General features: G+C 53.2%; 1 protein-coding gene across 3 annotated transcripts in view; it reads right to left on the bottom strand.

Annotated features, from left to right (window-relative positions):
* Nucleotides 1-7,060, bottom strand: part of ARHGEF18 (Rho/Rac guanine nucleotide exchange factor 18) — a 46,325-nt gene extending 39,265 nt beyond the window's left edge. The window contains exons 1-3 of one of the 3 annotated variants that reach the window (XM_086627678.1): nt 6,985-7,060; nt 1,680-1,816; nt 691-1,190 (exon numbers count right to left, since the gene is read on the bottom strand). In XM_086627678.1, coding sequence (XP_086483804.1) covers nt 691-1,190; nt 1,680-1,816; nt 6,985-7,060 — 713 coding nt within the window. Of the gene's footprint in view, nt 1-690; nt 1,191-1,679; nt 1,817-6,984 lie in introns of those variants that run through there. The other 2 variants (XM_086627680.1, XM_086627679.1) reach the window with 2 other exon arrangements.
* Nucleotides 7,061-15,768: the final 8,708 nt, after the last annotated feature.

Below are 15,768 nucleotides of genomic sequence, written 5' to 3'. Positions count from 1 at the left end.
TTATAAGGAGGAGAGATAAAAATAGTCCTTGCTGGCTTGCACCTAACTCCCAGTCATCCAGGAGATCAATACATTTGTCAGCAGGGAAAGCATGCGTGTAGGAACCTGGAGCCCAAGGCGTTATTCATGTGGCAGGAGCACAGCATGGCAGTAATGCCAGGCCTGGAAACCGCTCCCAGCCACAGCTCAGCGTCGCGCCACAAAATACATTCTCCTCTGCGGAGGACAAAGGGCTGGAGGACACTGCGGCGACGGCAGGCACGTGCCCCACCAAACCGACTCACAGATAAGAAGAAAAAGGATTTGACGGAGCTCTCGTAATCCCTCTGGGGTGGGCAAAGTTCCCTCTGAGCCAGAGGATGGAGGCCATCAGGGCAGCTGATGCTGTTTAAGGTTCTCTCCAGACAGAAACAAGCTCTCTGCAGATGAGAGATCCTCTTTGCAGCCCCAAGACCAGGAAAAACAGGTCTTCCTACTCCCAAGGAGACATTAAAGCCTCCTGCTGCATTAACAGCTGTTCCTCCACATCCCACCCAATGCCAGTGGTGGGCATCCAGCTGCTTTGGCAGATGCTGACAAGGGAGGGAGACCACCCAGCAGCAGGTAGAGCTCAGGGCAGTGTGATCACTGCAGCCTCACGCAGCATCCTTGTGCCATGTATATCAAATATTTCTCACGGTCGTGCTTTACCTGCGCTTGCAGTCCACGGGGGATAAAGGGCTCTCCCAGCTGTGCCTGCGAGAGGTAGACATCGATCTCACCAGTGTGGGGAAGGAATCCTCGGCCTCCTGCAGATCCAGCTCTTTGCCTGCCTCTGCAGGACACCCAGAAGTGCTGGTACCATCTTCCAACATCGCTGCACAGGAGCAAACACGGCCTTTGTTCAGAAAGCGGCAGTCGGCCTCGCCGTAACGTACCGAACAGGAAACGGGATTGGAAAAAGCAACATCCACAGACATTTTGCTCAGAGCCCCTGGTCTCTCTTCCAATAAGCGAATGGCAGACACAGCCTGGGTTGCTCGTTCTGGCTGTGCTGCCGTCTCTGGTGCTGTTTTGGCAATTGGCAGGCTCAGGAGTCCCAGATCTCTGTAATACTCTGTGCCGTGGAGAGCAGAGTCCGAGAGGAGATCCTCCGTGCTGCTGTGCAAGTCCGCTGCTGGCACATCCAGCTCTGTAGAAGATGAGTCCTCCTGCAAAGGCAGCAACAGCTTCGCCTGAGCACACAAATCCTGTCTGAGAGCCTTGCACACCTCCTGCAAATGGGGCATCTCCTGCAAACGGGACACCTCCTGCAAACGGGACACCTCCCGTGCGGAGCTGGGGCTGCTTTTCTCTCCCTCCTCATGGCAAACGGCCCACCTGCAGCTAGAGGTTCTCAAACCAGACCTTCTAATAGCTGCACCCTCCTAGGGCACCTGGCAGCCAGACCTGCCCCAGCCCCGGCAGCTCAGCTCCCTCCAGCCCCCGAGGTCTCTCTGTGCCTTGTTCCCCCCAACGCCAACGCAAAGCACAGAGGTATGAATTTTCCCAGGAGAAGAAATAATATAATATAACCTTGTATTCCTTGACAGTCTGGATCCATCTCCCCTTTCCCCCTCTGAATATGGTGCTGACCACCCAGTTTGCTGACCCTGGCTCCTGCCTCGCACCATGGTAGCGGAAGGAAAGAAGCCACTTGCCTTTTCTTCAGCCATGCTGGTGCAGAAGGCATCATCCTCAGCAATCAGGGACGGGAGGAAGCTTTTGGGGTTGGGATACTCCAAAGCAGGGGTGTTGTGGCCAGTGAATTCCTGTAAGCAGGGCTTGCAGTCGGACCCTGCAAGACAGAGAAGATCACAGCATGTAACCAGACAGCCGGGAGGGACCTAAAGATCAGCCACACGCAGAGAGGTGGTATTAGGCATCACTGAAACGCTCCGCGTGGCCCTCTGCTCCCTCGCCCCTTGCAGACAGGCACTGCCAGGCGATCTCAGGACCTTGGCAGCGTTGATCCTGTGGGAACCTGGTGTAGGGGTCCCCTAACAGCAGCAACTTCATCACTCGAGCCACAGCATGTGCAATGGCAGAGACCAGGCTTGCACCATCCCAGCCAGACCCTCCTAGGACGCCCTGTGCTGCAGAGGGTGTTTCCACAGTGAAACAGAAGAGTTAAGCACGTTTTGACAGCTGTTATTGACATTATGGACTTTTAAAGCAGGAATCTATGAAAAAAAAAAGTACTGACTGAATTAATTTTCTTCCTTAAGGACTAAAGGATGCCACTGGGAGGCCAAATTGGAGACACATTAGTGACTCCAGACAACACTGAGTGTGCCGAGCAATAGTGGGATTGCGTAATTCTCCCGGTGTGGGCTCACTTGTGTGGATTTTCCCCACGCAGGAGTGCTAAACGAGTGTGAACCTGAGTGTGTGTACACCATCCGATAACTCATTGAGAAACAAAACCAAGGTCTGGACGTGCTTCATGGTACAACAGATCGTCCAGCTGACTGAAGCACATTCCTATGTAACGAGACGCACTGTAAACGTTAGCCACCATCCCTAAACCATCGCATGACTCACAGAGACCTTTTATTCCTTCGAGATCCGTACAGCTGAGGCAAATGGAAAAGAGCCAGGCTGTTGGCCCAAGCACCATGGCGGATCTCTGTAGATGCAGAGAAAAACAGCAAGAGGCTGTAAGCAACCACATCTATCCAGTGGGAAAAAATGGCAAGACACTGCTAGAAACCCATCATACTCCAGGAAAGCCAAGTATAAAAACATTAATATGAAGAAGATATTGTTAAAAAAACACACTCTTGGAAATCTTGCATCCCACTGTGGGTTTTAATGCTACGCGATGCAGCCAGAAATTGCGTGGTGCCGACTAGAACGAGGCAGCAAACGTGAAGGAGACTTTGGAGGTTTGTTCCTTGGATCCTGCTGCACACTGCAGCTGCCAGATTTTCTGTTTAAAGGAGTGTTTGGTGTGTTTAAACGCGTGCGGTGATTTCAAGTGAGGGTCCATAAATAATATAGATAGAAAGCACTTCGTGAAGGCAGTAGTTTAATTAAGGGTTTTCTAACTATAAGAGCAGGGCAAATTTGAAACAGGCTTTCTAGCAAGGTTGTAGAATTTACTTCACCAAACTTTTTTGTTTAATAGACAAATTCTTGCCCAGGATGTCCTTGAGCCGCGTGCTCTATCTGTAAAACTGGCAGAGAGTAAGCTATTGAACATCACCTCTTGCTTTCCTCAGGTGCACCTGGATTGCCTCTCATCAGCTTGCAGACAAAAATCATTGTTTTGAAGTGAACACACCTTTGAACCAGCGTAGGTTTTGGCATAAGCTTGTAGGAAACGGCAGCAAAAGATGTCAGCGGGCAGTAAAAGCCACTGAATCCCCAAACAAGCTGGGATGAAGTCTGTGGTAGAACTGACTCAAGAGGAGCAACCAGGTGGTGGTGGGGAGAGTCCCAGGGAGACCAGGATAAATGGTGCTTCCCCTCATACAAGTCCAAGAAAGAAAAAGGAGATTCCCTGTCCTCGCCATCCCTTGCAGCAGCAAAATATCATCAGAGAAAGCAGCAAAGCCCCGAGAGGCAGCAGGGATGTAGCTGCAGGAGCTGGCAAGTGCTGTGGCGTGGCACAGGCCAGGGTCCTGGCCCGTGAGTTTAGCCAAAACAAAGGGGTTTTCCCTCCCAGGCAGGGTCTGGCCATCCTGCCAAGGCTACGCTGGGCCTGCACCAGGCTCCAGCTCTGAATTGGATCCCTGGAACAGAGTCAGCTCCTTGGAGGCCTGGAAAATATTCCCTGCGCTCTGCCTGTGCCATGCAGGGCTCAGGATTTGGCCAAGGAATAGGCTGCAGTCAACAGACCCCCTCCAAGGCCCACCAAACGACGTATATCCTCCTTGGAGCCTTCAGGCACTCCCGTTCAACACGCGATAAATCAGGTTTGCAGCCAGCCTCCGGTGAACTCGGCGGCGGCCGTTAGGCAGCAGCACATGGCACACGCCAGGCTCCAGCGATGGGGAGACCATTTTAGGCAATGTGTGAGCACCAGACATGACAATTCAGGGCTCCCCGCGTCCGACGCCTCCGTCGGTTGATGCTGAGCTGGCACCGTGCATGGAGCCGAGCTGTGCGGGCAGCTTGGGCGAGGGGGGCTGCTGGAGGGGGCTCACGGGGGACAAACAGGAATCGGGTTCTGGCACGATGAGCAAGGAAGGACCAGCACGGAGCACGCAAAGGATGGAGGCAGGTCTGGGGGCTGTGAGCATCCCTATATCACGATCGAGGGGGTCGGTCACCCGTGTATCAGCAAGTATGGCAAACTCTGGAGCCCTTCGAGCCTGTTTGGAAGGACCCATGCTCTGTGTAGCTACAGGGTGGTGGTAAGGAGCCAGGACATCTTAGCTGCCCAGGCATGGGCAGATAGCACCGTGCACCTTTCCTCAGCTGAAGCTGGAGATGGGATGACAAAATGACACTTTCAAGAACATACGCTGTTTGCTTTAGGGGAACATTAAGCAGATTAGGTATTGCAGTTGCTTAATTCGCCTCTGACCAGGAACCATAAAAGGTTATTGCTGCAGGGAGCAGCCTCATCGGAAGAATTCCCAGGGCAGAGCTGGGGAGGAAGCGTTGCTGGCTGGGCTGGGCAGGTCCCTGCGCACGAGTGGGGCTCTGCTGCGCTTTGCCAGAGCTTCCTGGCAGGCAAAACGTGACGGACGACTCTGGGCTCCTGCGTGGGGAGGAAGGAAGTAGTGACAGGCGTCCACGGCATGTGACAGTCTTGGGGGTTTTGATGCTGTGGGGACAGCGGGATCAGTGCTGCTGTAACCGCGTGCAAGGCCACTGGGAGCCCAACAAAAGATTTAAACACTTCCATTTCAGACCTACAGTCAAAACCTCCCTCTTGAAACTGCCTCTGCTCATTTCCCTCAGACGGGCCAGTCGCTGGAGACGTACCCGCAAGTGTCATGGTGGGAGATGACGCCAGAGCAGCCAGCGCTGGAACGAGCTCTGCCAGCAACAGCCCATCCTCACCTGCCGGCTCCGCTGCTCCGTGCGGGACACTGCAGGTCCCGGCATGAGGTCCCCAGGCTGGGACTGGCAGGGAAACATCAGAGCAGACAAAGATGTGAGCTCTGGCTGTGCAGGTCACATCCTCCAAGCATCAAACGCTCTGTGTTCCCACCGGGGACAGGCCACCCCAAACATGACGGGACGAAGGCACCGATCAGTTCTGCTAAGTGAAACAATCCCAGGAAGAAGGAAAGACCAGAGCGTCTGGGCATTTCCCAGCAATCAGGGGTAGAGACTGTTGGGAAACCACGCAGAGAATCACAGACAAGTAACAAAAATTATTCCGTCTCTTCCTGGCCCTGCACCAGCTGCCCGTTACGTTCTGCCATATGGGGTGCCCAGAGCTATAGGGTAAAACCTCTGCAAAGCAAGTGCTAAACTCTGTGCCAAAACGGGATGAAGCGCAGTCCTTGCCCGGCCTGGGCCCCACGTTGTCGGCCGTTGGCAGCGGTGGGGATCGGCTCATGCGGGCCGGGCTGAAGGAGGGGAGAAGATAAGCTGTCCGACACCGTAACGTACTGTACAGCGAGCTGCTGTCTTATCACTGCGTCTGGGGCCTGGCTTTTGGGCACGAAGGGGCAGCGGAGCGGGGAGCCAGCACCATCCTCGGCTCGCTCTCAGCTGAAGGGTCTTGGTGGTGCCGAGAGGGATTTGCAGCCCCTCTGACACTCGGCAAGCCACGAGCTAAGAGTCACTGTGCAGCTTCCTCCAGTGAGTCTGCTGGGCGCTCAGGGAAGGTCCCACGGGGACTGGCGAGTGCCACGGTGCAGAAAGCCAGTGCCAGGGGAGGAGCCGAGCGAGACCCGAATGTTTTGTGCCCACAGCAGTGGGACAAACTGCTCTGCAAGGATGTGCTGGGGGGAGAGGGCTCTACGGAGACACTCTGGGAAGCTGTCAGGGCTTGTGAGCAAGGCTTGTGAGCAAGCCTTGTGTCAGGCTTGTGAGGCTGATTTATTTATTATAGAAATTAGCCCAGCTGAGTATAGTTATATATAAAATTAGCCCATAACCACCCCAGCAGGCACAGCACTGGGGAGGCTGGAGCGGGGTCTCCTGGCCGGGGCTCAGGGAAGCTGCTTGGGCACCCTGCCTCCTGCTCGGAATTCACCTTCCTTTGTTCGGTTTGGATCCTGTTCTGCACACCCACATCAGAAGAGAACTGGGGAGGGATAATAACGAGGGAGAAAAGTGCTGGCCCGTATCGAGAGCTCCAGTGCCACAGATAAAGGTACCCGAAAGGATTAGCCTGAAGGCAGCGTTTGCAGGCAAGGACAGCAGCGTCCAGCTCCTCCAGGACAGCAAACATCCCGCTTCCAGGGCTTTCATTTCCCTCTTTCCCAGTCATGGCACTGCTTGCAGGAATGAGGCCAGTTCCCACCATTGCTGGCATTTGCCATCCCTGCTGTGGGACGCGGTGAAGCCCACCCGGTGTCACACGAACGGCTCAGACCGCACCCCGAACGCGGGGGCTCTGCTCGTCAGCCCTCTCTGAAGGACTGGAGGAATCTTTTCCCCAGCATCTACTCAAACACCAAACTCTTGACATAAGGCTCAGCGCTCGCCAGGCAGCCGTGCAGAGGCAGCTGTCTGCAAACACCGGGACCTCCAGCTCACTGGCAGCAACAAAACCAATTTATTACAAAACCAGAAGGGTGATATTTAACCCGTTACCCAGCTCCGAAAGCATCAACGCGCCTTGAAAAGAGGATGAAATGGAAGAAAAAGCGTTAACCATCGCTTTACGCAGTGTCCCCTGCAGAGAGGAGCGGGGTGCCCCCAGCACCGAGCCCTGCCCGGGGACCCCCGTGCTCTTTGCTACCTGCTCGTCCGGGACGGGATCCGCCGGCCGCCCTGCGGCAGCCCAGCTCCCGGCACACGGCTCAGACCGCTCTCCCGTGCGCGGGCCGTTACCTCGCTTAAAGGACCATCTCTTCTTCCAGCGCTTCGAGAAGGACGGCCAGGAGTGGTTGAGCAGCGAGTCTGACATTTGGGAGCCCTCCAAGCCCGGTGCGAGGTGTAACCCCGAGCAGGAGACGACGGGACGGAGCACGGCAGAGCTCGGCGCGCTCTAAGGCAGCACTGCAGGCTGCAGCCCAGGGGCTGCCAAGGGGGGAGTGGAGAAGCCAAGTGTTTTGTCAGAAGTATCAGCTGATGGAAGCTGTAGCCAGAGAGAAATTCCTGGTCTCTGGCATTCCCACCTGTGTGACGGGTCAGCGACTTCCTACAGCGGGGCCCAGGGATTAGTGGCCCCCGGAGCACACAGAGCCCCTGAACGCTGCTTGAGGCTTGCAGAGAGAAACAGAGAACAAGCTGTTAACACACCATAACCCCCTTCTCTCTGCCAGAACTTCCCTGCTCCATTCGTGGCTGCCAGCCTGACAAACCATCACCTTTAAGGCAGTTCTGCAGGGGCAGAACCTCCACCTGAGTAAGAGTCACCTTCACCTTCAACGCAGGGTAAGAGTAAAGACAACAGGCTTGATATTTGCACCTTTGGCATCGCTTTCAAGTGCCATGGCAGAGCTTCTGCAAGGGAAAGGGCGAGACCTTGTCCGTCTGCAATATCAGCACCACCCTGCAGCTCGCAGCAAGTCCCCATCCCCTGGTGAGGACCTTCCTCCCAGCCCTTCTCAGCTCTCCCATGCAGGGAGGCAGGTGGGAGCTATCTCCAAACTGCCCCAAGAGGTGAAACTCCCTACCCCAAGGTCTCCAAGCCCACTGCTCCCGACTGGCACCAGCTCCAGAGCCCAGACTGGCTCCAAACTTTGCTCCCAACCCCTCGATTAGACTGAAGAAGCCGAGTTTTACCCCCGTGCAGCTGCTGGGCTCCTGGGCCAGACTGAACCTTCTCCCGGCTGTTCGGCTCACGCTTGCGGCCTCGCTGAGCACAGCCCAGTCTGTTTGGGAACGGCCACGGGCACCCCCATGGCACGGAGCCCACACTGGGCTGGTGTTATGCAAAGGCAGGTAGTGAAGAGCGTTTCCCTCGCCCGGCCACAAACCCCAAAGCTTTGGCACAACCCTCTCCACATCCCCTCTGCTTTGATCTCCCGATAACACGGGTGCCCAGCCCTGGGGCGGGCAGTTCGGAGGGGGATGTGGAGGCCCCAGGTGCCAACTTGCGCCGAGCCCAAACCCAGCTGTGGGCAGTGCCAGGGTGCCCTTGCAAACCTCCAGCTGTGACGCAGCAGCAGCAGGAGCCGAGAGCAGCAGCCATAGGGGGTTCAGCCACCCCAGTGCTGCCCCAGAGCCAGCCATGGGGACACGCTGGGGCTTAAACCCCAACCTTGTCCCCTCCTCTTCACTCGCAGCAAAGCGAAGCTCCTCGCAGGCTGAGCTCCCCCGCAGGAGCCTTGAGGAAGACGAGCAACAACCCCATTGTCATGGGATGGAGCTTGTGCAGAGAGCGACTTACCCTGAGGGCTGGAGGCATCACTCTGCAGGGTTCCCCATCCACACTTGCACTTGACAGCCCCAGCTTCTCCAGTTCTTCTCTAGCTGCTGGAGCAGAGTGAGAAGCAGAGACTCATCGGAGAAGCGGCAGCCGTGCGACCGCTTTGCTCACGGGGACCTCTGGCTCAACCATCTCACCGCTTCCCCTTTCCGACGGCACAAACAAACCCACCTCTCCCATGCTGTGGTTCCTTCAGTGGCGGCCCCGGTGCTGCCCCAACTCTCGCTCCCACCCTTGCGGGGGTCGGGGCTCTGGGAGGGTCCAGAAGAATCGCCCGGGGGGTCGTGCACCCCAAAACACCCAGCACGGGGGCCTGGAGAGCCGTGGAACCAGCGATGGCTGCGAGGACAGCAACTGCTGCAAGCTTCTTCCTGTTCCGTTCAGAGAAAAACCGCTCTGTGTGTGCCCCGAGAGCCTGGCGCTCACGGCTGAGCCGGCGGGCTCATTGCACCATCGCCCGTTAGTGTCCTGCCAGGGACAACCACTTGCCCAGGGCTCCTGGCAATGAGTCCTTCGTCTTCGCTGTCATGGGTTGACCTCAGGCAGCAACCGAGACCCCGAAGCCCAGCAAAGCACAGAAACGCCCGCGCTGTGCCATAGTCACCGCGTGGGTGAGAGATGGGCACTTCAGGTCCCAAAGCCAGCAGGGTGATCCCCCTGCCCTGCCCTCGCCGTGTGCGGTTCGGCAGGCAGAGCCCCCGGCACGGCCCACGCTCAGGTTTTTCGGCACGGCCGTTCGCTCCTTCCCAACGAGTGTTCCTCACCCCACCGCCCCGAGCACACGCCAGCCCCAGCCAAGCCCTAATCACAACAAGATCCGCTCGCACTCCAGTTACTCAGAGACCGCAGCTTTGGCAGCGCTTGGAATAGCAATTACCCCATGCTCCAGGAAACCACAAGAGCAAAGAGGAATTAAAGTTTAATTTCTCTGAAGTCCACAAGAGCTCGATTAGTATCGGAGATCAGAGCTGCTCCTAAATACCAGGCAGCTGCTCCAGCTGGTGGGATGGTGAGTTGTCCTCAGCTCGAAGGAGGACGAGGGTCTTCTCCTCCTGTCCGACGCGGTTTGGGCGTTGCTAAGCAGAGCCATGAAGGGCACCCTGGAAGAGCAATGAGGGGTAATGGCACAAGGGCTGGCCGAGCCTTGGCAGCCTCTCCGCAGCATCGCGGAGAGCCCAGCGGGCAGCAAACCTCCTGCGAGAGCAAGTTCAAGTTTTGTGGCTTTGCTGCATTTTGCATTTTAAGATCCCCAGAGAACAAGCCCGTGCCAGAAGAGGCGACTCCAAAACATCTTAAAATACCAGTTTGTTTCTCATCAACTCCCACGGTAAGAGAACTCCAGATGGGCTTAGAAAAGAGCTGAAGTCCAACTGAGCTCCTTGGTGGGCCCAAAACAGGTGTGGGGTGATGAGCAGAGTGGGACCAGCTCCAGCCACTTTGTCCAGTCCCACATTCAGCGGCACTAGGTGGCATCAGCACCGCACGCTTTCTGTTCAACCAGCACCACCAGCTCCCTCCCAGCCCATCCCAGCCCTGGGCTGGGGAAAGTTGACTGGGAATTGTCAGGGACAGGGGCGAGGAGCGCAGTGAGAATTTGCCTCAACCCCTCCGAAAAAGAAGGACTTTTGACAAAAAAGAAAATCACGCTACTCACTTTTATAACAATTCGTTGCAGAAGCATCAAATATTCTCCCAGGGTCCCGCCGTGGGGCAGGTTGCAGAGAGCAGAGCTCCGTGTGGGATCCGAGCAGCCCCAGACCACACGTTCAGGATGGGCAGGGAACGACCATCGCCGGGGCAGAGGTGTGAAGATCCAGGGCTGGGCACAGGCTGCCAGCTGGGGAGCTGGGCAAGTGCTGCTGCAGCTGGACAGAGCCACGGGGAAGGAAATATTAAGCCAAAACTATTAATTCCACCAGCTGCACCAGCTCACCTGGCCATCAGCTCCTGCAGACGCGGGCGGTGGCAATGCCAAGGCTCCGAGGAACAGCGCCACGCGGGACCGTTTGGCTGCATGGAAGCAAAGGGGGATGGACACCTTCCCTGAGCGGCTGAGTACAGCCAGAAGAAAAATAGCAACAGTAGGTCCCCCAGCTCGTCAGCACGGCTCATCAGGAAGGAAAACTCACCTCTGGTGAAACAAAACACTTAAGTTAGAAAGATTTCGTGTTTCCAGAGCGGCCCGGCGCAGAACGGAAGGCGAGACTGTTCCTGGTGCAAATCTGGATCGAGCTGCTCAGCCGCAGGACAGGGATGAAGCAGATCCTCAGACTTTTGATTTATTATTTTTTTTTTTTTAATTGCCTACAGGGAGGGACGTCTGAGCCCACAGGTGGAAATAACAGATGATGTTACAGAGAAGCGGCTCTCGCTGTCTCGGGCAGAAGGAATCCCTTTACCTACGTTCCACCGATGGCATCAGGCTGCTGAGAACCCCGCGGTGAGGACGGAGCCCAGCCCGCACCGGCAGGCAGAGGAGTTAAAAACTGCTTCCAGACCACAAGCCTATAATTGGCAGATTTTTTTTTTTCCTCCCTTAACACCATTCATTTCGCAACTGAAAATATTGCTTATTCCAAGATACAAATTTAGTGCTTTCTCTGTGGTAAAGCAGCCCTCGGTGCTGCGCAGACAGCAGACACAAAATGAACAGAGTTATTCTTGGATAATTTATTCAGAATTTCAATATAAACAGTTAATTGTTCAATATTCTGACACACAGCAAGATTTTTTTTTTTCCTTACTATTCAAAGATATTTTCTGTACATGTCACTGCTTGGCTCATATACGAAAACATTGAAAAAATAAATCAAGGGGGAAGGCTTTGCTTTTTTTTTTTTTCTTCTTCCTTTTAAAAACAGATTAATCATGGCACATTTGATCCTTTATTTCAAACAAGAGGTATCTGCAATACTATTTGTATTCTGGAACCTTAGATATGCAGAGAGAAAGGTGGGAGCAGCAAGATTAAACAGAAAAAAAAAGACAAAAAAAAAAAAAGACTTCACAGAACATCACTTGACACGTAACTGAAACTGTCTGTAGTTTATTTAAGTGCAAGCAGGAAGCATTTGCTTTTGGCTGTGTTTGATAAAGCCCAAGTCCAGTGCCACACCCCCCCCCCCGCCCCAGGTCCTCAAACACAAACTGGTTTTGATACTCCAAGCAAAAAAAAAAAAAAAAAAATCATTCCCCAAACTGAAGCAAAAGGAAATGCTTTTCCTTTTTAAATAACCTTCTCTCTTTTCAGATTCAGAAGTGGCCTTTCTAAAATTCTCCATTGGCCACTTTTCATGGGACTCAGTTGAGGGAGAAATATTCGGAAACGGAGCTGGTGGAAGCGTTGCCGGATGCTGCTGGGAGAATCTGGATGAACAGAAGAGTTTTGTTTATCAAGCCCAGCTCAGGTCTCAGGTAATTAGTCCTGAGCTCAACCTTAACTGGCGATTCTGGGACTTAACAGGGGCTAAAATGAGCACATCTGTGCCCACATTGAAACTCTGCTGATGGTTCCTCTTTAGCTGCCAAAACTATCCCAGTTCCTCCCAGCTGGCTGGACCCTGCTCCCACAGGGATTTTCTGGTCAAGAGAAAAAAAATCCCAGACTATTTGGTACCATCAGCTGGAACACTCGACTCAGAACAAAACGAATACCAGAAATGATTTCTTACTGATTGCAAACTTGTTGGTAAAATAAAATAACAACGCCGTAAGAGTTAATACTACCTTTATTATACAATATTCAAAAAGTCATTTCTCTACCTGTCCCCTTATAGCTTGCATTGTGCTGCAGTTAATTTGCTGAAACTGCACGAATAAGTGCTTACTTTCGAGAAGGACAAGCAATTTCATTTTAAAAAGAAATACACATTTAATGACAGCAGATTTCCTAAAAACGGTAGCTTTAGAATTGCTTTTGAACAGTCAGGTTCCTCCAAAAGTCAACTGTACGACCGGCTTTGCTCTCGCGACGCTCGTGCCAAGGCAAGCCAGAGGGAACACGGCGAGCACGTCAATGCTCTTGCACCAACATCCACGTACAGAATCCCAGCAGAGGTAACACAGAGCCAAGCAGAAGGCAATAAAAAGGCCAAATTCAATTAAATTCATACAAATACCAAACTAATCTCATTTTCAATTTCATGTATTTCTCAAGTAACTTATTTCTTGATTCCAAACCATTCAGCAGCTCCTTTCCCTGGACCACGCGCACAGGAAACTACGAGGGGCATCGGGTGTTTTTGGGAAGGGACCGGGTTCCTGCCGTGGCCGTGCCTGCGAGTCTCCCCGCGGCAGCGGGCAGCTTCGAGGGCGGCTGGGACGCAGCGAGAGGATCAGAAGGTTCATCTGCAGTTTCTTGCTCACTCCAGGCTCTGAACCGATCTCACACGGATCACGGGAGCACCTAGCACAGCCTTGAGAGTAAGGTTTTTATGGCACAAAGACATTTGACTTTCTGACTTGTAAACCAAGGTTCCAGTCCTGGTATCAGGAATCACTGCTCGCAGCGAAGGGCCCGGAGCACCTCAGGGTCCGTCTTCGTAATCACAGTGACGTTAAGAGGGAACTCCATTGCCTCTCTCCTTCCCCTAAAACGGAGGCTCAGGAATAACCGACACAGCACCCTTCTTGCTCCTGTCTCCTCCTATTTGCCTTCATCATAGTGAGGTCAATAACACAATAAGCAACTTTCAGAATTTTTTTCCAAAGAGATACCAACAGTATACACAACATACTAAAACGAAGCAAAGCGTCCCATCGCTGTAATAAAAATTTAGGAGGAAAGAGATACACTCCCCATAAATTAAAGAGTACCCTTTAGCAACCTAAAAGCAGCCTCTTCCAACACAGCTGCTTTATGATCAACACAAAATATCCTCGTTGCAGCATGGTCTAGTTCCCATCGCCTTTCCCAACCCAGTGCTGGCACAGAGTTTACGTTATTAACTCTTCTATTTTACAACACAACAGAGTATTTACAAGCAGCCAAGACAGACACGTTTCTAACCTAGCAGCCAAGCTCCGCAGCGCTGCGCTGCTCTGCAAGAGAAGTACCAGATTTGCAAGAGGCGCTCAGGAAGTGGCAACTGAACGTGCAAAGGTTTCTGAGAAACCTCTCCAGCCTCGTGCTTCGCACACCTGCTCAGCGAAAACACAGCATGTACCTCCTGCTTCACCAGCTTCAGAGAGAGTCAAGTTGTGGCTACTTGATGGCACCTTCATCCCTGGACACGGCGCAAGAGGCTACAGCTGCTCCGGAACGGGCTGAAGAGCCTGCCCTGCTGCCTGTGCTGCGAGAGGGACGCTCTCTGCCCGCGAAGGGCAGGATCCGACCCTCCAACAAATGCTACATCAAGAAAAGAACGAGCTGCTGCTCACGGCTGCCCTCCTCCAGCCTCCTACCTGATTTCCTGCGCTATCGCTTGGCTCCTCCGTAGCAGCAGCAGCAGCGCTCGTGCTTCCGCTGCGGCGTTCTCGCCCCGATAGGGATCTCGCCGGAGCAAACAGCAGCAGCTCCCGGATGAAGGCACAGCACCTGCGTGCACAGCGCGGGCAGGAGTCCTTCGCAACGCCCCGCGTAGAGATTTCGTCCAGCACGTGCGATCTCAACTCGTACAAAACCCCCGTGTTTCCAAACAGGCTTCGGCGAGATCCACGGGAAGGGTTTTGGCATCCCAGGGCGAGGATCTTCCAACAAGAGACCAAAGTGTCAGCTGCTGGCCAAGAGCAAAGGGTTTTCCGGAAGCGAGAGCTGGGCTTTACAGGTGATGTTCATTTATTCTCCTAATTCTGTAGTCATGTGAGTGTCATCTTTTAACAGCCATGACTGGCAACCACTAGTGTTATTTTGTTTTTGTTTTTCAAAAGGGGGAAAACGATCTCCTCGCCACTAGTACCGTACGCCTTTCCTCACCCTTGGCACAATGGAGAAAGGATGACTGGAATAATCTTTACACACAGTTTTGGGTATAAACAACTGCTCCGTTTGGTGCAGAGTGAAGATGACGGCATGAGCCATGTGCGTGGACTGGCTGTCCACGAAGCGAAACACGTATTCCCTTGTTCAGTGATCCGAGGGCCGCAAATCACGTGCGCTCGGAGGGCCAACCAATATCAACTAAAAGCCAGACCCAATACAAGGTTCCAAGGTTTTTCTTTATACGAAAAGATCTTCTATTCCCAGAGTTATGATCACTGCAATTTAAAATGTTACCAAAACAAGGACACGCTGGGAAAGGTTTCTTTCAGGAGGTCGCATCCTACTGGCAGGACTCCGGATTACCCGTGCCCAGCGAGAAGGGCAGTGACCAGATACCCCAAATCCAACTCCAGCAACAAGGGCTGGTCACAGTCCCTGCTCCACGCTGGCAAAGACAGCTCCAGAAGGAAGCAGCCTAACTCCTTTTAGGTCATTATTTCACTAAAGTCCAAACACTTAAACGGCTCTTTTCTTTTTTTAAATCCCAACAGAACTAAGAGGATGATCTCAGAATATCAGATCCGAATTTGTAAATGTTCCTTTGGTCACTACTGCTCAGACTAGCGATAAACAGTGACGAGCCGTTCTCCTACCCGTTCCCTTCGGTGAATGGTCCCTAGTATTGGAATCAGCTGATATTGATTTTCCCTGATTCACAATAGGTCCAGACCAGAATATTTAAACAGGTTTAGAGGTGCGTAGTATTAAAAATATCCTTAAGAAACACTGAGGTAGACTGCACCAGAACAGGACAAAAATAATCCCACCACATCCACTTGCCAAGATTTTACGGATACAAATTTACACGTTCTGTGTGTTTAAGAAAACAAATTGTTTCTCTCTTTTTTTTTTTTTTTTTACAGTGTTTTATGTATTAAAATAAATAAAAAAATTCTAATAAGAAAAACTTCTCTTCCTTAGAAAAGTGTGAGAATATGTCTTCTTTCCTGCAGCGTAGTACAGAGCGGCTGAACAGTTACTACTTTGTGAAGCAGAAGAAATGTAAACGAGGCCTTTTGAAATCCAAGGTCTTACCCAGGTCTGGACTGTCCATTTTCCATCTGACTTTGTGACCAACCTGCACCCTCCCCCTGCGTCCGAACCGACTGGGTTCGACCGGCGCAACGGGCCGACGACTGGTGGCGGCGCACGCCGTCCATCGTCCTCCTCCGCCGTTGCGCCCACTGGGTTTAGCTCCGGCGCGGCTCGAGCGGAGCGGGCTCGGAGAGGTGCTCCCCTATGGACTCCAGCCCCGTTCAGC

This window comes from Tauraco erythrolophus, chromosome 28 (genome assembly GCF_009769465.1).
Source record: "Tauraco erythrolophus isolate bTauEry1 chromosome 28, bTauEry1.pri, whole genome shotgun sequence".
Classification (NCBI taxonomy): domain Eukaryota; kingdom Metazoa; phylum Chordata; class Aves; order Musophagiformes; family Musophagidae; genus Tauraco; species Tauraco erythrolophus.
Note: the sequence above shows the minus strand (reverse complement) of the source record. Positions and strands in the feature narration are given on the sequence as shown.